Raw genomic sequence first — 22,500 nt, forward strand, 5'->3', positions numbered from 1 at the left:
ACATCCTAAAAGAAGAAAATGAGGATGAATTTATCGTCCTATTGGTGTGGAGCATCCTGTGCCAAGTAAGAAATGTGAGACAGAAATGAAGTTTTAAGAATCTGCCTCGCATGGAGCCATCATTTGATAAAAGATGGTGCAAAAACCTAAAGTCAAGACTGGTTTTTTTGGTAGAGCATTCTAAATATCTAGCTTGAAAGACAGACTCCAAGGAAAATAAACTGATACATCTGCTCATTTCAGCCTTCATCCCAAGTTAATCCATAGTCAGGGTACATCTCACACAGACTGTCATTCACTGTGCTTTTGTTCCACGCTACAGAAATACCACAGCATAAGCTCACTGCAGATTCTCCAAAGCAATGACGTGGACAGGTACTAAAATACAAGAACTCAAGATGCTGAAACACATTCAAGGGAGAACAAACAGTATCAAGTGTGAGAACATGGTGGCCCTAATCTGTCTGCTCAGGCCATTGACAAAAACAGCACAGAAGGTTGTTCCACATGGAGGATACTGCCACATCGCCCTGAAATTAGGTATGAATTCCGGAAATCCTGGATGTAAAGCTACTTCCTGGCAGGAAGGTAGGCAGACAGAGAAGCTGAGTGTTTAACAGTGCAGAAGAGCCTGCTGCTCTCACCAACAGAGGCAGGAAGATTTGTGACATGCTGAACCCAAGGACAGCTGGCGGGATACAGCAGTTGCCCAGAGGACAGGCCAGCTGCGTGCTGGTGTTTATTGGTCTTGCTGGTTCTCTCAGTTGCAAAGGATATAGAAACAGTTTCTTTCTCACCCTGACTAGTAGGTTCAGCAGAGTCATGCAACTAAAAGCGCTCAAGTTGTTTTCCAGTCATGATCTTGAGTCATATCAGAAGTGGTGCAGTGAGTGCACTGCTTATTAAAGCAGGCTTTCAAACATCTGGGTTTTCATAGAAAAATAATGAGAACTCATAGGGTTAGGCTATATATTCTAAATGACTAAACACAATGTAAGCTACATGACCGCTGCAGGTAATGTTTTAAAACAAAGAACCACAAACAAAAATAGGCTATTAATCCAAACAAGAAGCATCCCAATTGCAATTAATTCAGTAAAACATGTGTAATTTGTCAACTGACACCTTTTTGGCTCACATAAAAGGAATCCTATCATTTAAATTGAAGATGAGGCGAAGTGTGCCTGGAAGAATGACTGTGTGATAAAGGATGTAAGTTAAAAGCATTCAAACAAGCACACTTTAGCAAGCCTGCAAATATTAAATACATATTTTAAGTGCAAGATGCATCTGTAAAATAAAGATCAACTTACTTTGAGATTATCTCTAGGGAAGCCACAAAAATACAAACCACATACATACATATGCACATTTCTTGGCATCAGACGTTGTGTTTTTCATGGAATCTCAGAACTTCTATTAAGCCTCACCAAGTAATCTCACAATTTTTCTTTGAGTGCATATAGTTTCTCTATAAATTGACAGAAAAAGAGTTGTCAATAAAATCTCTAAAGTATCTATTCTGCTTGGAGAGGGTCTCCAAGCCTTTACTCCAGGAAAAGCATCTCACAAGAGGTGTCTACAGGCAGAGCTTCCTGGGTACAGAAAAGTTTTGGAGGGGGAGAGAGGGGAAGGGGAAGGACTGCACAGAAAAGGTCTCATGGGACCATCTCAGCACCTTCTCTTTTCAAAGGGTGCTTCACAGCTGCTTGCAGAACATCCCCATCCAGCGAACCACATTGCTTCATTTCAGAAACCGCTGCTTCGCCAGACCCTACGGCTGTACTTCAGAACTATTCATTTCAGTAACCCTGACATCAGTTTTTCCAAATACTGGTGCAGTAAGTTGGAGAACTGAGCACTAAAGACAGTATTCCTAATTAAAGAAACAACCATTTAAACAAAAACATACTAAATGAAAAGCATGACAACATTTCAATTAAGAATCAAAAATTAAAACACCATCCAGAGAAAACATTAATTGATTCAAAAAGTCTGCTGGGATGGTGGCTGCTACAAAGTAAAGCTGAACAGAGACCCTCAAGGAAAGCAGCAAAACTTGTTTGCCAGTGAAGTTCAACACATGGTGCAGCTTTTTCTCCACTTTGACTGATGGTGGGTAGGGGGTTATTCTGTCTTCTCCCTTCTTTTCTTAAGCAGGCAGTAAAGCATTATTTGATGGAATGAGCAAGTACCCAGAGATACAAATTGTGTTCACTTTAAAAATAAAATTCATATGTGCAGAAACACATTAATTCTGTAGTTAGGATTCAAAAGACTATTTATGAGAGGTGAGAAAAAAATGTTTTAAGGATTAACAACAGGGACAAAAGATAAAAATCATCTGCAGTTTAATATCTATTTGTAGAACAGAACTAATTTAATGTTTTTGCTTTGTTTTTTAAAAGATGGACTTTTTCTATTTGTAAACAATGTCCTGGAAAAGTCTTTGTTGTTTCAAGACTTATACTTCTCTTTTTAAGTGTTCAAAAGCAGGATTTTTTTCTTTCTATATCTGTATCCCACTCCACCTTCTTTTGTATATTATCTTCTCCCTACTTTTCCAAGGCAAAAAGGAATGAAAGAAGGTTGAGGGAAACAGGGAAAGGTTGAGGGAAAGAAAGTTGTTGAAATTTAATTATTCCTAAGGCTGAAACCTTAGCTCCTTCTGAAGGATTATAGCAAAGACTTGAGAGAGAAATGAGACTTCCATGTACAGCAATAAACTCCATTTGACCATGTTTTCGAAGATACAACAAGCCAAACACAACAGCCAGGATGTACAACAGCAGTTCTAACTTGCCTTTAGCAAAAACATCTACCTCCAAGATTCCCTCACAAAAGCTGACACTGAGCTCAGTCTGAGGTTATTATATGGTTTCAGGGTAACCTTACACTGGAAGCAGCCTGATGACATTATTTCAGTTCCACATTTTGGGAAGTCTGCTTTCATTTAAGATAAGACAAGGCAAACTTCCTAATGAACAAATACCTGAAGCTACAGAACATGTACCTGAGCACATTCCTACCACATCCTTGCTTCCACAACAGCCTTTGGAAGAATGAGTGCATGCAGAGCCCAAACCACAAAATGTATAAAGGTTACTAGTGCAAAATGCACACAGAATAAGCTTTTAAAAACACGATCTGGGGAAACCCTCAGCTTCTCAGGGCTCAACTCTATGGTCATGCTACAATGATTTGTGCTAAACTGTAAATTTAAATGAATATAATATATATACAATCTATACAACTCCCTAAATGAACATTCTTATTCTATCACAGAATTTAATTTTCTTCCTTCCCCATTTAGTGAAATTCACTTTGGAAAGGTTTATTCTGAATTTTTAAAAAAGCCAATCACTGCATAATCAGAGTAGTTTACTGGCATGACTAGTAAAACCTTCCTGAACAGCCAAACTTCTATAGAATCAACTACAACAGATAGGCCATTCCAGTGGGACATTTGGTGTGTTTTCTTATTTACCCAACTCTCAATGATACAGCCGCAAGAAACAATCTGAGACACGGGCTACCTGCTGAAAGGGTTGTGCACTGCACCTCTTCCCCGTTACACCTCCTTGCTGCCTTCTCTGGGCTGAGCATAGCACTGTGCAACTGAGAAGGGAGCTGGACAAAAACATACCCACAGAAAAGCCATGAGGTTTTGTCTGGATCAGTGGGACCGAGCAGGCCAGGCTTACAGGAGATCCACGGTGAAGAATCAGGGAGGAGGGAACGGGACTGATTCTTTCAGCAGCGGTCAGCGGTCAGATCAGATTAAAGGGTGTTGTGAAACTGCTCCACAAATGCAACCTACACACACAAATGAACACCTTGCAGACAGACATACCCAATGGCTACGCCAAATTCAGATCAGGGGAAAAAATGTCTATCTACATTCTCAAATGCTTTCTTCCTAACAGGAAGCATAGAAGTCACCAATAACTCTGCAATTCCTAACTCCTAATGCTAATGAAGAAAGAGATAGCAACATGGCTTAATAGCATATTTAAAACTACTAATGTTTAAGCATTTCCATGAATAAAATTGCCATCAACATAAACCCCTCCAAAAGAAAGAAAAAAAATCAGAGCTTAACAGATTTCTAACATCCACTTTAAATCCCTATCAAGCCATGAAACATGTTGAATAGTCTCATCACATCACAAAATATATTTATGTGCACTATTAAAATATGGATATAGTCCAATATAAAAGGAAACACAGCTAGCTTTCACAATATCAAAGGTTCAATTTTTAACATACTGCAGAAGCCTAGAAAGTAAAAAATAATACCCTACTTAATGGTTCTAAATAAAGAACAGTAAATAAAATTATCTCTTCTCCCTACTCAGAAAAATAAGACACAGCTAAAAGAATGACTTTGAAATTAACACACAAGTGTTTCTAAGAATGAATCAGAATGTGTTGACTTGCAAAATGAAAGTAATCAAACATAAATCAGCCTGAAAAGGTTCACAGATCATAAAATCAACACATTCTGAAAGGCAACATATGATACAAACACCCTTATGACTTGTTGCACAGTTATTTCTAAGTGCTCCATGTTGCTGAACACATGCCAGTACAGGGCCTGATCCCACCAAGATTTACACTCATACTGAGCTGTGAATAGTCCTATTACAATCAACAGGATTACTCATGGAAAATCTACTTATCGTGCATAAAATTATCCATGCGTGAAAATCTTTGCCACCTTTCCTATCCTGAAATCTCTATTTGATCATCACCAGCATAACCACAATCTATCATCAAATGTACCCATTGAAAAGCTTCTGATACTCTATTAACAAAGCCACGGTTACATGTCAAAATCCACAGGGATGTCATCAATGTAGCAAACATACTTTAAATAGTCAAAAAATCATAGGCAATGTTATGGGTTTATCGGGGGAAAAAAAGCCACTGGTTTTGTGGCATTAAATCATAACCTACTAGAAAATAGTTATTTTTGAGAGTTTATCTGGGAATTTCCAGCACTGTATAGTTAACCTCAAAAGAACGATGCAGAATTTCTGCCCTTGCACCATGAAACTTGGGCACTCAAAAGTGCTCACTCTGGGGACTTCCAATGGCATTTATATTCAGGAAAACAGGCACTAGACATAACTTCAGTCCAACTGATGAAAATTTTGTGAAATTCCACGTATCACATGCCTCAGGTTGAAACTTCATAAAAGTAGTTCAGATAATGTATCAAATGTTTTTACTATTTGATTTAGATAACAGTGTAGTTCTAACACAAAGCTGAGCCCATCTAACAGCTAATGGTCATTGAAAGGGGCAATCCTGATTCCTGCTCCTAACTCTGAGAGTTCAGCCTATCTTTTGTGCCTACTCCGATCTCATATAAAGACACACTTGTTTACACTCCAACAGCCTGGCAGGTTTTTTTTCTCAGTTATTAATTTTCTGAGGTTAACTCACTGGCTGGATTTACCACAATGACAGTGTGTCAGAACACGGTGCAGGAGTGGACCCTTCTCTGTTCAGCATTCACAGCCTAACTCTCTCAGCCCATCTCACATATTTTCACCTTAAAAATAAACAGAGAAGAAAAATACATTTCTCTTTTAAAAATGTGATTTTTTTATTTTTACAAGCCTTTAAATTCCTTGGGTCTCACCACTCGTCTACTATGTGCAAGTATCTGGGAAGCATCTCTACTCATCACTAGCACTGTGAAAGTGCTACTTTACAGAAGATGACAACCCACTGTTGCTCTGTTACCCTACTGGCTCAAATGGCAAAGGTCTGTATGTATGTGTGCATACATTCCTCATCCTTGGAGGATAAAGAATTGTCTCGATGGTTGCACTCAGAGAGTTGTGGTCAGTGGCTCAATGTCCAAGTGGACAGCAGTGACAACTGGGGTTCCCCAGGGGCTGGTAGTGGGACCAGTGCTGTTTAACATCTTTGCTGGTGACACACACAGTGGGATCGACAACACTGAGCTGTGTGGTGTGGTTGACACCCTGGAGGGAAGGGATGCTATCCAGAGGGACCCTGACAGGCTGGAGAGATGGGCCTGTGAGAATCTTGTGAAGTTCAACAAGGCCAAGTGTAAGATCCTGCAAGTGAATTGGGGCAATCCCAAGCACAAATACAGCCTGGGAACAGAATGGATTGAAAGCAGCCCTATGCAGAAGGACTTGAGGGTGTTGGTTGATGAGAAGCTCAACGTGACCCAGCAACGTGTGCTCACAGCCCAGAAAGCCAGTTGTGACATGGGCTGGATCCAGAGCACTGTGGGCAGCAGGTCCAGGGAGGGGATTCCACCCCTCTGCTCTGCTCCCATGAGACTCCACCTGGAGTGCTGCATCCAGCTCTGGAGCCACAACGTAAGAAGGATGAGGACCTGCTGGAGTGAGTCCAGAGGAGGCCACAAAGATAATCAGAGGGCTGGAGCATCTCTACTATGCAGACAGGCTGAGAGAAGAGAGGACTCCAGGGAACAGCCTTCCAGCAGCTAAAAGGGGCCTAGAGGAAAGCTGGAGAGAGACTTTTTACAAGGGCCTGTAGTGACAGGACAAGGGGGAATGGCTTTAAACTAAAAGAAGGAAGGTTTAGATTAGATATTAGGTAGAAATTCTTGACTGTGAGGGCAGTGACAGACTGTAACAGGCTGACTAGAGAAGCTGTGGATGCCTCATCCCTGGAAGCATTCAAGACCAGGCTGGATGGGGCTTTGAGAAACCTGATCTAAGTGGAAGGTGTCCCTGTCGACGACAGTGGCGTTGGAACAAGATGATCTTTAAGATCCCTTCCAACCCAAACCTTCTATGACTCCATACATATGTATACAAAATTTCTGGTGTTTCTTTCCAGATTGCTTTTTAAAAATCTTTAAAATATTATACACAAAACCCCCTGGGAGAATACAAGAAGTTGTATGCAAACATACAGAAGTTTCAGGGACTGCCTTCACTAGGGTACCTTGGTTCATCATAATTCACCTTTCCAGCCTATTGGCACTGATTTTTAATTTTTTTTAATAAAAAGATCATAAATATTTATGCATGTGTGTATATCTATATCTAGATATAGATGTATCTTTTTCTACAGCACACTGCATGGAATGCTCCATAAAAACTGGTGACACTAGTAAGATAGTTTATAATACCCTTGCTCCATTTGTTGCAAATGCCAAAATGTGTAAATGAGTCACAGAGTACATGAAGAGAAAGCCACAACCATTTGCTACCTTGCAAAATAGAATACAAGCCTACACAAGCCATTTCTACCAAAACTTTTTAAAAATAGGTGATCAATAATTATACGTTCCACATTTTCTGGGTGCTTATGCTGACACATTTGGGTCAAATTCACCTAAAATGCTGAGTACTCAAGGCTGCAATTAAATCAATTACAACAATACTTTAAAAATACAAAGATAATGCAATGCTGTTATTTTTAAAAAAAAAGTTCTTAAAGAGCTCAATGGACACACGTATCAAATGCAAACTTTCATCTTACTCACAGACACCAATTCTCCAGCCATAAAATAAGAAATATCCATTTCCTTTCCCTGAGGTATATTAAAATACTTGTAATAATAAGCAATGTTCAATACAGGTCACAAGGGTGAACTAATCAGTTTATAGTGCTCTTGTTTCTGCAGCCAGCACAATGCTGAGGGGAGAAGGCAGCAGCCCTCAGATGGACAGGTAAGGCTACTGCAGTTACTTAGATAACTACTGTGAGGAGGTGGGTGAGACGGTCTCACCTCTCCTAGGACTTAATGACTGATCAGAAAGCACGACCAACCAGTGTGTTTCCAACTAACATGGAATAGCCACTTCCGTGGAGAATCACGAGAGGAATGGGTGCACTCCAATGCAGGACTGCCATCAAGAAAAGGTAAGCACAACAGTAAGACTGAAGAGAGAAACACTGGTTACCACCACAATGTAACAGAACTGAGAGAGATTTGGCTTCTTTTCACAGCTCTGCCACTGCTTTTGGGCACATCTGTTATCTTGGCAAATCCCTGCTCCTTCTTCCCACTTCCTTGTCTCTAAATCGGGTGCAATGACCCACCTTTGATTTAGATGTGAAGCGAGCAGCAGGAACTACCTATGAGGCCCTCACAAGCCTACTAATAACCATTACAGAAATTTCACAAAGAAATATACTCATTCTGCCTTCAGAGCAGGATTAAGCAGAGCATAGTAAGGGAACATGCGTTATGCAATGAGAAGAAAGCAAAGTATAGAGCAGCTGCTTATTCAATTCCTGTGCATTCAAAAAGGTAGGGGCTACTTAGTATCACTAAATACTAAAGTATAATATTAAGGTATAATATATTAGTGATGTAATGAGGGTGGTAAAATTAAATGGCATAGGTAAAGCTCAATGCTGTCATTTTAATGCTTGCATGGTTGACTTATACCTAAAATTGCTCCTTTAAAAGCATGCTTTGCTTGTAATATCTTTACTTCAGCTTCATTATTTTCTAAGAGGCCATCTATGTGCATTAAAGAAAAATAGTAATTACAGAAAAATTCAGGACAATTACTTAATGCATACACAAAGACTAAATAACATTGGACAATAAGCTAATGAAAGTATAATCAAGAAGGTTTTGATCAAAAAACCTGGAAGTTAGCTGCAAAAGTGATCTCAGAGGTTCTGGAAGACATTTCTCATTTACATACTTGACAGCATATGGAAAACTTAAGAGGAAAAACACAATGCTATTCTAAACCATAAATAAGAAGGACATGAATAACAACAAAACAGATCTTAGAGAGCACAGGTGATTATTTCTAGATCTTGCTTCACTATTTGAAAATGTTATTTCAACATGGACTCTCAGGTTGTGAGAGCAATGCAAGTATTTTAGAATAGAGGAATCACTCTCCCAAGTTGCAATTTCAACTTCAGCACATCACCATGCACAAAGTAGACATTTTTTTCCCTAACTTCATTACAGCAAACTTACTTGGGGTACAATTACATTCTGTGTAACATCTAGAAACAAAGTCTGCAAAATATCATTGGCTCTCTGTGGACTAACTTTTCTCATGGGGATATTGGCAAGGAACACTTTCTTATCTAAACCTGCAGAAGAGGCAGTGTCATACCTCAAGGTAGCTTCATTTTTAATGGATATTTATTTCATTGCAGCTATATTTCAAACATACCCTTCATCTACCTCAAATAATCCAGTTAATCTAAAACATGATAGATTGAATACCTCTTTAGTAGAAGATTCACTCCAGACAGACAAAGCAAATCCTATACTTTCTATACTGTTTTTCAAATACTACAGTGTTATCCTAAGTGGCCATCTCTCAGACCCACCTGAAAAGGTGGGGTCAAAAGTCTGGTCAGAAGATCAGAAAGAGCCCTTTCTAAAGCTAAAGACACAGATCTCTATTAACTGCTCCACTCCTCAAACCCTACAGGTTTACTCTACCTACACAAAAAAAAAAAAAAGCCTTTCAAGGATCTACCTATTCCAGAGGACTAATACACCTAGCAACTAAAAATGACAAAACTAAACATAAAAGAGAGAAAATAAACTACTTCAAGAACATAAATATGTACTTCACTTTTACTAACATAAACACAAGGCAACACACATGTAACATAGTCAGTAGAATAAATAAGCCCATATAATAGTTCCCCGAGGAAAGAAAAAGAATCACAGGTGACAAAATGTGATCAAAATGCACAAGACATTTCCAAAAAGGTGTTTGGAACCTTCAGAGATGGCAGCAGTATATGAATATAAAAATAGTAAAATTACAATGATTTGGGTATCACTAGAAGCACCATCTTGAACTGTATATTCTGGTGGCAGCCCTTTCTTTCCTTTAATGCACGATGAAAAACAAGGAGCAGACAATGCTGTGATGCTCCATTAGGGAGAGCACTGACCAATAATGAAACAAAAAAAGAAAATCTATCACTGTTCTTCAAAATATTCCAGCAATTACAAACTGGGCGCCAAGGAGCAATTTTCATCAGCGGAGTCAGGGACTGTTGTGGCCTAACCAGCACTCTCTGATACAACAGCATCAGAACAGTATCAAGCACCTTCATCAAGCATAAACAGAAGAGTCAGCACATAAACAGACACATGTTAGTATTTAAAGACCGTATGAGATCAGCCACAGGGGGAAGGAGTAGAAATAAACTCTGAAATCATGGAAGTGAGCAACTAGGTCACTTTCTCAAAACCCCTCTTGGAACACAAGCATGTTACAGACCATGTAAATTTGCCAAGAGTATCCTTCCATACAGTTAGGATATTTTTCCCCATTGTAGCAATAAGCCCACCACCTCCCTGCTGATAACCAACACTTGTGGTCAGATTAAATCAGCTAAGAACTATTCCTATCCTGCTTACATAAAATTCCAGAATTGTAAATCAGCCTTTTTAATCTGGCTGATCCTCACTTCAAAAGAAAAAAAAAAAAAAAAGAAGGCAAATCAAGTAACTACTAAATCCAGTGTGCTTCTGCAGCGTATCCTCTTCAAAAGGCTATCCACAACCCCAACAAGAACTTCCAGATAACTCTTTCCCTTGATACTTCAAGGATGGTATGAACAAGGAATCCCACTGACTTCTACCACATACCCCAAGGTAATTACTCCTCATTACAGTTTTAAATTTCTCAAACAATTTTCAGGTACTTAAGCCCATTTTCAGATCAAGGCAAGCCAAAACACAAGATGCCTAGAAACTATTTTATAGGAACAATAATAACACAGATATGATGGCCCATTAACTAACATTGAAAATAATCCAAAAAATAAAACTCAGACTCCTCAAGATTGTGCCCTCTTGAATAAAAAGATTGTGGAAATTGGATTCTACCTCAATGACTTTGGTACCCTGCAGCTAATTCTCACTAATTAAGTCCTAGAATACACTAAAACAGGAATTCAGATTGATCAAAAGATATGATCTGTGTTTATAATAACTCTTATAATCATTAGGAACAAAAATCTGGAAGGTTCTTGATGCCATTAACTCACAGACCAACAATTAAGAGCTACCATCCCAAAAAGGTCTGAAATTTCTGAGAACCCATAGTCAAATAACTTCATGATGAAGCCAAGTCTCAGTGAAAGACATTCAATACAACCCATAATACTAAGCAAGCAGGAAACCAGTCTGTAAAGTGCAAAAATATACTTACAGGATTCTGATGAAAGAAAAAAACGTTCTGCACTTATAGACTGCTTTCTAGATACTGTTTCCTCATCCAACCATGTTAAGAGTCTCAAGTCCTCAAGCCCTGAACACGCTGATGCAGCTGCACTCACCCAGGTTCCTTCAATGCACAGATGTGTCCCATGAGGTAAAAGGGCAACAAATTATTATAGAATCCTAGAATGGTTTGGGTTGGAAGAGACCTTAAAGATCATCTAGTTCCAATCCCCCTGTGGGCAGGGACATCTTACACCAGACCAGGCTGCTCAGGGCCCCATCCAACCAGGCCCTGAACACTTCCACGGAGGGGTCACCCACAGCCTGGGTAACCTGTTACAGTGTCTCACCACCGTCAAAGTTAAGCATTTCTTCCTAATATCTAATCTAAATCTACCCTGTTTCAGTTTACAGACATTCCTCCTTGTTCTAGAACCAGATCCAAACTGCTCTGCTGAACTCGTGTCCAAACAAACATGGGAAATGAAGAGTTGTCCAGAGTTACAGCAAATTTTAGGCACATAAGATGTAACTACAACAGATCCCATTTTTTCTACACACGCAGCCATACTCTCATCACCACCACAACTGTGGAAAGCCCCCTGCCTGTCCTCTGACCTATAAGGAATGTAATCCAGAGAGGATACAAAGGCACATTAGACAGTAAACTGCAAGGTCATGCAAAGAACTGAGAGATTAGGTTTTCTGTCAGCTTGTCCCTTTACATTGCTGTTCCTTGAAAAGTGACAGTAAACTCACACATAAAGCTGCATTATATTTGATCCAATATAGTCTATGTAACACTGAGTACAGGTTCCTAACAGGCACCAGCCTGAACACGCCTGGTTTGCATGATCTACTTTTAACTGTCAGATTCAGACAACAAGCCCACTGGTTTTGTCTACAAATTGCCACCTACTCTACATATTCCAGCAAAATACTGTGACAACTGGATGATCATCCTCTGCGTGCTCCTCTTCTACAAACTCTATTTTATTCCCCCCCCCAATCCCTTAATTTCATCCTTGGTGATCATAAAAAACCACATTTTAAATACATAAAAATTCTTTTCTAGTAATTTAAAAAGAAAATTTCATATTTTCTACCAGGAAAAAACAACATTAAAGTTAAGTGGCTTTCCCTTACTTCCTTACACCCCGTAACAATACAAGCTTTCCTGCTCCCTAGAAGACAATCACATAACTTTGACATCTTTTTGCTGACTCAGACGAAAATTCATCACTAAGTGTAACTGTCAGGTTTACCAGGGACAGAGGAAGCTCCTGAGAACCACAGCCTAATAAAGCTTTCCTCCTTGAGAGATGACAGCAGTCTTTCTCCCATATGAATGATTCATTCTTATTTTATATTGTTAAAGCAATATTCACACAGGGCACCTTCACACTAGACTTTACCTTCAAAAAATTGGTTATGAGGTCAACACATAAGCTGAAAACCAATATTCCATGGGCATGTCTGGAAAATCTGCAAGTGATTGTGGTCTAAAATAATTGTATCACTCTTGGTACCCTGAGGATTCACCACCTCCTTTTGCACTTGATCTAGTGGTCATTACAAAAATTTTCTTCAAGGTAAGCAGTGTAAGGTTACTCCAGCAAAAAGGGAGTTGGTTGAGTTTACCAACCTATCATGAAGAACTTCTTTGCTAAAAGAAACTTTACAGAAACAAAAGAAGAATGTTTCTTAAATTTATGTATATAGCTACTGATGTATCTAGACCTGCTCAGTGCTATAAATGACCCAACTTAAAAAGCCTGACAATTGTCATTCATCTCACATATACTTCACTTGACAGAGACTGACATATAACAGTGACCTATGTTAAAAACTACTGTTTAAGTGGTCCTAACCTGAGGAGAATCATGCCTTAGGAGGTCAGCAACAGAGACAGTAATTTGATTCAGAACACTCTTGCTTGAGAAACTCTAAAATCATCCACAGCATCTGGAAATTCTGACTGTTATAATGCTTACAGACTAAAAAATCATCCATGGATCCCATGAAATGTACTCATTTCTTGGCTTAAATACTCATTCTTCTCCCTCTGTCCTCCCTTTTAAAAACTGCATGTCTGAATGTCTGCAATGCAATACTACAGAATCACTTGTTGAAAGCAAGGCTAAATAGTTTTCACTACCCAAGAAAGCCTGAGAAAGATGGTGAATTTAGAAGCTGCTCACTGGCTTTGCCCCTCCCCAGTGACATCTCAGGCACTAACCCACATCATATGCTGCTTATTGTTTGGCAAAATAAATCTCACTTTATGCTGAACACTTCTCATTCTCCATGACTAGAGCTTTAGGCCAGACATCATCATAAATAGACGCTACAAGTGTCTTACACACACATGTGCACACATGCTTTTTAGGAGCATTATCACCATTTCCTTGTTTCATATACAACCCTAACAACAGAAAAAAAGGAAATCTGACAAATTTTCAGGACAATCACACAGCAGTTAACATTCACAGTGTGTAAAAAGTTGTTTTTTCTCCCTTTCTTAAACAGTGCTAATGAACATGTGACTATGTCAAACCTGCCCAGCATCAGTATTTCTCACTTCACCTCTTGCACTAAGGTAACACGACCTGGTCATGCTGTTACTGGCATTGTAAACCTCTCTAATGATGCCTTAGATATCCGTGTTGGGGTACATAAGTAGTAAAATTAATACAGATTTTATGGGAAAATTACTACATAAACATTTAAGAAATTTGTACAAATTTTTATGAATGGGCATCTTTTAACCTTATAGATGTAGCTGCCATTTGAAACAATTTTAGAGCAGAAGGCTTATCAGTCTCATAGCTGAGCTCACACAGATATCATAACAGCTTTAGGCATGAGTAATATCACATGTTACATCAAGAAATTGTACGGACATTTTACAGGCACCTGGATTTTTGGTTTTGGTTTTTATGTCGTTTTTTTTGTTTTTTTTTTTTTTCCCAGTGCAAGAGATCTAGACAGTTTATATTTGATAGGCTGTTCATAAATTATACCCTACTGCTGTTTGCAGGTTAGAACTTCTTCCCACACAGATTTCATTTTATCATCAGACTGTTTAATTCTGCGCTTATAAAAATGTCATCCTAGTCATAAGGGAAGAATTAGACAGCACTGTCTTAAGGTTTTCTGCACATACCATGACAAGATGCAGATACTGTGATACTAATATGCCAGTAGAGTATATCAATTGCACGATCAGGCCATATACACATGCTGTTACTGAGCTGTGTCTTGCTGTTTTCAAAAGTGCAGTGAAATCATGAAGTAATATAAATTAGTAATATATTAACTACATTACAGTATTCTCACTGTTGCCTCTTGATATCATAGCCTGGAATACATTAACACACTGATAATATCCTAAGAGTACATTAAAAATTATTTCTGAGCAAAAGCAGTACTAGTCTCTATATTATCTCCCAAAATAACATTCTGACAGTGTGGAAAAAGTTATCAGGAGATTCTAACCCTTCTGCATGTTATAGATTCCACAGTCTTTCTAAAAGACAGCCAATTTCCCCTTAGGACACACTTATAATCAAGTTTTGTGAGAACATATTACAGATTTTTCCAGATATTTTATCCAACATGCTGAATGATATATGAAAAATATCTCTATATGGAGTCAGGGGAAGATAACTTAATCATATATCACATTGGAATGCTCACATATGTTATTGTATTTTAATTTGTACAATAATTTGTAAGTTAAATAGTTTAAAATTTTACCACTTCTGTAGTTTATGGCACTATTGCTGATGTATAAAATATTCTGTTCTATGTGGATGACAAAAAATGTATATTTAAAATGTATACAGAGTACTAACTAATGAGCTAAACAGATGGGAGTTGTGTTTTAACTTCACTGGAAAGTACTGAAATAAAGTACTGAAATAAAGTAACTAACAGCATTTGTGTAAATGAAAATAAATCTCATGAAAATCTGAACGGATTTTCCTTTGTTAGACAGAAGTTTGTGCTTGCCTTATAGCTATATATTATAGCCAGTGGCTGTATTTTGCTGACATGGCCTGTCAATAGCTATGTCTCAGCTGTTAAAAAACAATAAGTTAAATGTATAAACTCAATGCTGTGCAGGAGGTTCTGCATAGATTCCAATTTACAGAAGCGAAAAAAGAAAAAAAAAATCCATGACTCTCAGTAGTCCAAGAAATACACTTTCCCCAAAAGTATTTCTGTCAAAAAAAACCTAAACAAATTAAAGTGAAACTTAATCACAGTACTGATCCCTCACATAAGCCCTGCAACCTGACAGAAGCAGATACCCATGTCTGCTTACATCCATGGAGCTTTTGTGGGACCACATTTGTCTTTAAACACTCAGTTATGCAGATCAGACTGCAAGCTGAAGGCTTGAATCTATTTCATCATTTGAAAGGCAGCTATCATTAGAATGCCAGGCAGAGGCACACAAAGTACTTATTTTAAATAAAACCTATCTATTTCTCTGTTAGATTCATTTAAGAGTCTTCAAAGCAAAAAATATTTCCATTGGTGTTTACTTTTCTCAGTCCTTGTCCCATTCACTTAATATACAAGACATTGTTAAGGTTGGACAAGAAAGCTGGATGCTTCAGTTTCATGTTTAGGGTGACAGCCGTATCTTTATTTATCGCAGAGATTATCGCAATGTTACTATTTCTTATTTAACTTCAGTTACTTCACATAGAAAAATGTATTTTATATTAGAGCCAAAATTAAATCAAACTTAATCCCAAATTATGCTAAACCACTTAAAGTGGTTTTGATAGATTAAGGCCCACTCCATCAAGCTGCTCTGTACAGACAGGTCTCCATTTGTAAGAGCCCACACAGTCTTCCTCAGCAGAGGAAGACTCTACAAATATCCCAGGCACAAAAAAAAAAATCACAAATCTCCAGCAGCAGATACAAAAAACAAACCCACCCTGCTTTTCCCCAAAATACCAGAATACAACAAATGCTTCTTCCTCAATGGTACATTTTAAAATGTTTAACCTAAACCCCTACACTAACAACTGACACCCTGAACTCCATTATTTGCAAATTTACATTACTGAACCTGTGGTGCAAAGAACTTACCTAGCAGTGAGCTAAACTCTTTAAGATGTACCATCACCATAATTCACTAGAGTAATATATTCTTAGCATTCTCATAGTTCAATTCTAACACTACCAGTACACAGAAATTCTCAGCTGGAAGTAAGAACTTCCAACCTCGATGGTTTTACACCACCAGCTGTCTCCAGAACACACACATGCTCCACAGCACTTTAAATCCTCATATAAATAAACTTGTACACACAAACTGAGAGGGAAAACTGTATTTTGAGAAGCTACATAGTAATATTCCCCAAGCATGTGTTCCTTCAGGTGCACCATTTAGCCTGAAATATAACTTTTCACATTCTGAGTAATTTTTCTTCCATTTTTTTAAATCATTGTAGTTCTTCAAATAGCTACCTACTTACTTAATAGTTTGATTTCATAATCCATTATATTAGGGATCTTCCATAAACAGAATATGTTTGCAACAGAGTAGACATGAAACACATATGGACAAGAAGGACAATAACAAAAGCACAGATTACATACACATCTGTTCTCTCAGGTCTCAGCCTCAGGAGCAAAGACAGAAGAAGTACACGTGCACACAACAGCCTAAATGCAAGAGGTCACTCATCTCTTTTAGCTTTATTCAGTTATGCGAGCTCACTAACTACATGTATATTTGGGGAAGAGCTGCATGCAGACATCCAGAAACAACTACAAAGCAAACGCTTTTGGAAACTGAACACACACACACATTCAGCTGCATATTCACCACGAAAGGCCATGACAACAGTTTTCAGGAAACTGCGCAATTGAAAACTTAATTTTGTTTTCCTAAACAACCTCAAGAAGAGCAGGGTTTGCTGGCCTCTCCTGTGAATGTGTGTGTACCCTGTACCAGGAGCCTGCAGATCCCACAGGATCCACAGGAAAACTGAGGCCTCATGAGCTCTGGAGCTTCCGGCGCAGCCAACACTCCTGCAGATGACAGCTGTCACTGGACACAGGCACGGATCCCAGACGCTGGAAGTGGGACACTGTAAAACTAACATTGCCCGAAGGTATGCAAACTTCTTAAGTCTAGATCGGACCACTGGTTTATCTAGACTGCTTCTGAGCAAACCATAAGAACACTTGCAAGAATTGATACAGGGTAGCACTAGTTTTCTACCTCCTCCCTTCACCAGGCATATTCACCAAACACATGGAGAATGGCTACAAATTTCTACCACTTGCAACAACGAAATCTGACATGGGCACTCCAAAATATTGAAGCATGACAGGCCCAGGCATATATTCCCAGCAAGCCTGTAAAAGTACTACTGAAATTTGTGAGCAAGTGCAGCAAATAAACAAAGCAACTGAGATCCTATTCAAAAGAAAAACCACAGTCCTCTGTCATTCGTCCTGTACCAACAGCAAAGATGCTGTTCATCAGGAGTAGGACATCTCTCCCATCTAACACTTCTTGGACCAGAACATCACGTGTATGCAGACAGAGAGGGAGGTCATGCTCCAAGTAGACCTTTAAAGCAAGACTAAAGTTGTGATTACTGGATTCCACATATCTACCTTTTTTTTTTTAATCATTGTGCAAAATCCCTCACAGCTGCTGCTCTGAACAGTTCACAAAAACAAAGTGATCAGAGAGATGAGTTATGCTGGCAACATAAATGTCTTTCCTTTTCATGAACCAGCTTAATGCAGATATTGCTGCAACTCACCCCAGCTGAGGTTTGGCAGGAACTGGGGAAGGAAAGACCATGAAGAGTGAAAGTGTTTGAAGCCCAACTAATTTCTCCTTAACTCCTACTGGTCCCCCTTCCTCTGCCAAGCCACTTCCAGAATGGCACTTGTTAGCAGCTCCCTACGCTGGGGAGAAGAGGGTGCCTTGCAAAAGCTTCCTCCGAGCAGCCGAGAGGAGACTCTGAGAAGGTTATTCAAAAATAAAATCGAACGGAGTGACTGCTCGCAGGTCGGCACGCTTCAGCTATCTTACACCGGGAACAATGGGGAGGCGGGCAGCCGGAGGATACGGCCCGGGAGCACGGGGCCGGGGGGACGCGCTGCCAGCCCCTCCGTCCGTCGGCTCTTTGTCCGTCCGTCCGTCCGTCTGTCAGGCGGCCCCGCTGGCCCCATCCCCGCCGCCCCGGCGCGGCCTGCGCGGCCCCGCGGCTCCGGCCGGGAGAGCGGGCGGAGCGGGAGCGGCAGGAGCAGCGGGAGCGGCGGGAGCAGCGGGCGGAGGGCGCCCGCCGCCTCCTCATCCCCCGCTCCGCGCCGGCCTCCCCGCGCCGGGGCCAAGCGCGGCCCATGCGGGACGCGCCGCGCCGCGGCCCCCCCTTCCTTCCTTTCCCGTTCCTCTCCTCCTCCTCCCTCCCTCCCTCCGCGCACCGAACGGCCCCGAACGGCCCCGGCTCGCCCCCGCCGGCACTTACCGGCCGCAGAGCTGCGAGGAGAAGGCGGCCGGGCCGGGCCGGGCCGGGGCGCGGCGGCGGCGGCGGCTCAGAGCGGCCGTGCCGCGGCCCCGGGCATGGCGGGGTTGGCTGGGCGCGGGCGGGGGGGGCCGGCGGGGCGGCGGCGGCGGGGTGAGCCTGGGGGAAGCGGCGGCGGCGGCGGCTCCTTCTTCTTCTTCTTCTTCTTCTTCTTCTTCCTGCTGCTCCGCGGAGCGTCCGCGGGCGGTGACAGCGACACCCGGCCAGAGCGCCGCGCGCGCGCTGCACCACGGGAAACGCGCCCGGAGGACCGGCGGGACGGCAGCGGGAGGAGGAGGATGGGGAGGATGGGGAGCGAGGGAGCGAGGACGGGAGCGGGATCCCCGCCGGGGCTGCGGCCGCTGGCGGGGCGGGCGGTGCCGGGTTACGCGCGGGTCAGGAGGCCGGCGCGGGCAGCGCTCCCACGGCCGCGCCGGCCCCGGGCGGAGGCGGGGCGGGAGAGCCCCTTCGGCCTCGGGCCGGGGCTGCCCCCCGCTCCCTCCGGGGTTGTTCCAGCGCCCTCACTCCCAGCAGGGGCTCCCGGGGGAGAGGGGGCCGGAGCGGCCGCGGTCGGTGCCAGGGAGGAGGCTGAAGTGTCACAGGGTTGGAAGGGACCTCTGGAGATCATCCAGTCCAACCCCCCCGCCAAGGCAGGGTCACCTGGAGCAGGTGACACAGGAACGCCTCCAGGTGAGTTTGGAATGTCTCCAGAGAGGGAGACTCCAGGCCCTCTCTGGGCAGCCTGTTCAGGGCTCTGCCACCCTGAACGTAAAGAAGTACAGCCCGATCCAGTTCCCCACTGCCGGCACATCCTACATCCCTCCCGCTGGAGGAGGCCCCAGACCACAGGTGCCCTTATGGAGGTTCATGGGGCTCCCAGAGCCTCCAAGTCCATCAGAAAGCCCCGAGATGAGTTTTCTGCACTGCAATCTCCTTGATCGTGATGTCCTCCATGACCCCACACCATAAACTTTCTGGAGAATTGCTAGAAGCCAAATCTTCCTAAAGACCCTGTGTTCCTTGGAGCAGCTCTCCACCCAAACCGGCTGCACATCTGCAGCCTGGGCTGTGCCGTGGTGTTGCTTGCACCTCTCAGCTTCATTGCTTTTAGGGTTTACCAACTTTTCCACGTTTCTCTAAACAAAGCCTTTCGCCAGCCACGGACTTAAACACATGCGTATCTCAATTGCTCCATGTCACTTGCGTATAATTAAGCATGTGCTTAAGTGCTCTGCTGGATTGAAGCCAAAATCTGCATAAGCTCTGTTGGGTAAAATTTACCAGCTTCGCTGGGCTTAGCTCAATGAGTCATTCAATCAGCAGCAGCCCAAAGCTTTTTGCTAGAAGCTTAGTTATTCCCAAGTTGTCCTACAGGATCACCCTGTCCCCGTGACAAGGCTTCTGCCCTTCATTCAGGTCCTGTTAGAAGTGAGACGCATCTGCCCGGTGACTCAGCTTTGCCAAGGGTTTCAAGTTCCTTCAGCAAGAGGCATTAATAAGGTTCTGCATCCTCACACAGGTCAGAGGTTGTGCCATCCACTTACAGTGTAATAAATTGCATTGAGAAGAGAGTATTAATGACACCAGGACCTAGTGTGAAGGTCTGCTCTGACTTTATGCAATATGTTTATTTCAAAATAATTGCATCAAGAGGAAGGAGTTAATAATATGTGTCTACATTTCATGCAGCCCTCTACAGATTCACACAAAGACAAGAAGTGTCATTAACCTGCTTTTTGAATAAAATGGGGAACTTTTTTATTTCCAAAACCTGAGTTTTAGAAACTGAGGGAAGATGTACATTTATGCAGCTTTGATTTTTTTTTTCCTTCAAAGACAATTAATTGGGTGACTCTACTCATTTTTACCTGTCAGAAAAATCTTTTGAATTGCATTAAGTCTGAGTTGGGAAGCTCAGCACTAAATCCTTATATTAAAATACACTGAGGAATTAAAGCTTTCTGCAGGGTGAGCACAAGTCTTTCTCCAAGGACACATCAATTGGAACCTGCTTTTCAAAAAAATTTGTTTAGCAATTAACAGCATAATATGAAGAAGAAAGACTGTCTTGTATTTAATGCTAAAAAGCAAGAGTCAGCATATTCAAGTGCTGTTCTTTACTCTCTTACCATTCTTCTATGTCCTTAATCAAGACATGCTCCAATTTTCAAACATCAGATTGGGTTATGGTGCGGTTTTTCATGGTGTTTTAAGAGGAACTGAGCACCTATAAGTTATCAAGTTCAGTGAGAATCTTACAGTGCTTTGTTCATCTGGAAGTCCCCACCACCAAGGTAGAGTTGGTGAAGGGACACATCAGACCTTGGATCTTTGCCTCATGTATTTCCTAATTATGGTAGCTTCTCACCAAGTCACACAGGTGTGACACTGATGTCTGTATTAGTTTTGACAGTCATTTAATACTGTGGTATTTATTTATTAATATTGGTGCTCTGACATAATGAAATAGAAAAGAAATACATAAACTCAGTAGCTTGAGAAGCTTAAAGGAGCACTTGCATTTTGACCTACATTTTTTTCTGTACACTGCTCTGTAAATAGCAGACAAACTGCTTTTCCCTAGTTAAAATATTAATAGTCTTTAATATAGTCTTCCCTCTCCCTTCTGAATTTCAAAAGTTGCCCACCTGTGAGAAACTCTCTAAAAGGCAATGTGTGTGCAGCATGGAGCACGGTACATTTCAGTCTCCTTTTCTTAAGAGGTCTTAAATAATGGAAATTAAAAGGCATTTCCCCCCTCCTTCTTTTTCTTTTTCTTCTCTTTTCTGTATAAATCTAGAAAAAAGAAAATGTATGGCTATGTATTAAAAAGAGTGGCTTTGGGGAATCACTGGGCAATATGTGTGTGTTTTAAAAGGTCTTCAACAGGAAGTGGCTTCAGAAGTAACTGTACAGATCAACCAGAACTATCACGTTTGACCTCCTGCATGACAAACTGAAGGATTTAATTCAGAAATTTATGCTTCAAGACAGTAACTTCTGTTGAAGCGGCAGCTGATCTGGAAAGATCCTGTTTGGGAATTTGAGAGAGAAGTCCACCAGTTAGATATGTTTTTTAGATGGCCTCTTAGCCTAACTCTCAAATTTATGCCTTCGTACTTGTCTGAATTCATTAAGCCTGAGCTTCTAATCATTAGTTTTAGCTATCAGATTTAACGACTGCATTTAAGGATTTTTAACTCTGTTTTCCAGGTCTTTCTTTATCCTTGCAACTCTTTATAAATCCCCTTCCAGTTTTTTAAAAACTATTTTTGTTTGTTTGAAAATACTGTTAGCCTGGGCCTACTGCTCAGTCATTTAGCCCACAGACAGGTAAATTAACAAACATCAAGTGCAGCTTTTTTCACCACCCCCTCATATCCACCTAACCTTTTATCTGCACCTTTGGAGTGATGTACAAAGTCTAATGATGTGACCTGTCCTACTGACTCTGCCCAGGGTGATGTTTCCTGCTGCTTCTCTGTCCTTCCTCATGTAAAACAAGGATATGGCATGTCTGTCTTCTCCCCTTCCCCATGTGGATGTCACAACTCACAGTTAATAGTCTCATTCCTTCCAACACATACAATTGGCTTTTCTTGAGTTTTAAAAAAAAAAAATCTGTTGGACTATTTGTGTCTGTCTGTGGTTACATGATCAGGCCAAAGGAAATGTGAAAAACAATCTGCACTTCAACAATCAATATTTTTACTGAGTATTTTATAACCAAGCTAAGTCTTGAAAAAACAGATGATGTGT

At 41.2% G+C, this 22,500-nt stretch overlaps 2 protein-coding genes across 5 annotated transcripts in view; one reads left to right on the forward strand and one right to left on the reverse strand.

Moving 5' to 3' along the window:
* The window catches only part of ZNF148 (zinc finger protein 148), a 42,863-nt gene extending 24,024 nt beyond the window's left edge, over window positions 1-18,839 (reverse strand). For 3 of the 4 annotated variants that reach the window (XM_064661463.1, XM_064661462.1, XM_064661460.1), the window contains exon 1: window positions 18,706-18,839. The gene's annotated coding sequence lies outside the window, so the exon portion shown is untranslated. Of the gene's footprint in view, window positions 1-17,994; window positions 18,345-18,705 lie in introns of those variants that run through there. The other variant, XM_064661461.1, reaches the window with a different exon arrangement.
* On the forward strand, window positions 18,280-22,373 carry LOC135417644 (collagen alpha-1(I) chain-like). The gene is made up of 3 exons (XM_064662058.1): window positions 18,280-19,431; window positions 20,158-20,260; window positions 21,620-22,373. Exons 1-3 carry the CDS (start codon window positions 18,280-18,282, stop codon window positions 21,679-21,681), a joined length of 1,317 nt encoding a protein of 438 aa, XP_064518128.1. The 3' UTR covers window positions 21,682-22,373.
* Window positions 22,374-22,500: the final 127 nt, after the last annotated feature.

Source organism: Pseudopipra pipra, chromosome 7, assembly GCF_036250125.1.
Source record: "Pseudopipra pipra isolate bDixPip1 chromosome 7, bDixPip1.hap1, whole genome shotgun sequence".
Lineage (NCBI taxonomy): Eukaryota > Metazoa > Chordata > Aves > Passeriformes > Pipridae > Pseudopipra > Pseudopipra pipra.

Excerpts from the sequence above, each read along its gene's own strand:
- LOC135417644 (XM_064662058.1), top strand. The coding sequence starts at position 18,280 with ATGGGGAGGCGGGCAGCCGGAGGATACGGCCCGGGAGCACGGGGCCGG. Across the intron at positions 19,432-20,157 it reads TGACACAGGAACGCCTCCAG|GTCCTGTTAGAAGTGAGACG; the intron begins GTGAGTTTGGAA and ends CCCTTCATTCAG. Across the intron at positions 20,261-21,619 it reads GGTTCTGCATCCTCACACAG|GTCTTCAACAGGAAGTGGCT; the intron begins GTCAGAGGTTGT and ends GTGTTTTAAAAG.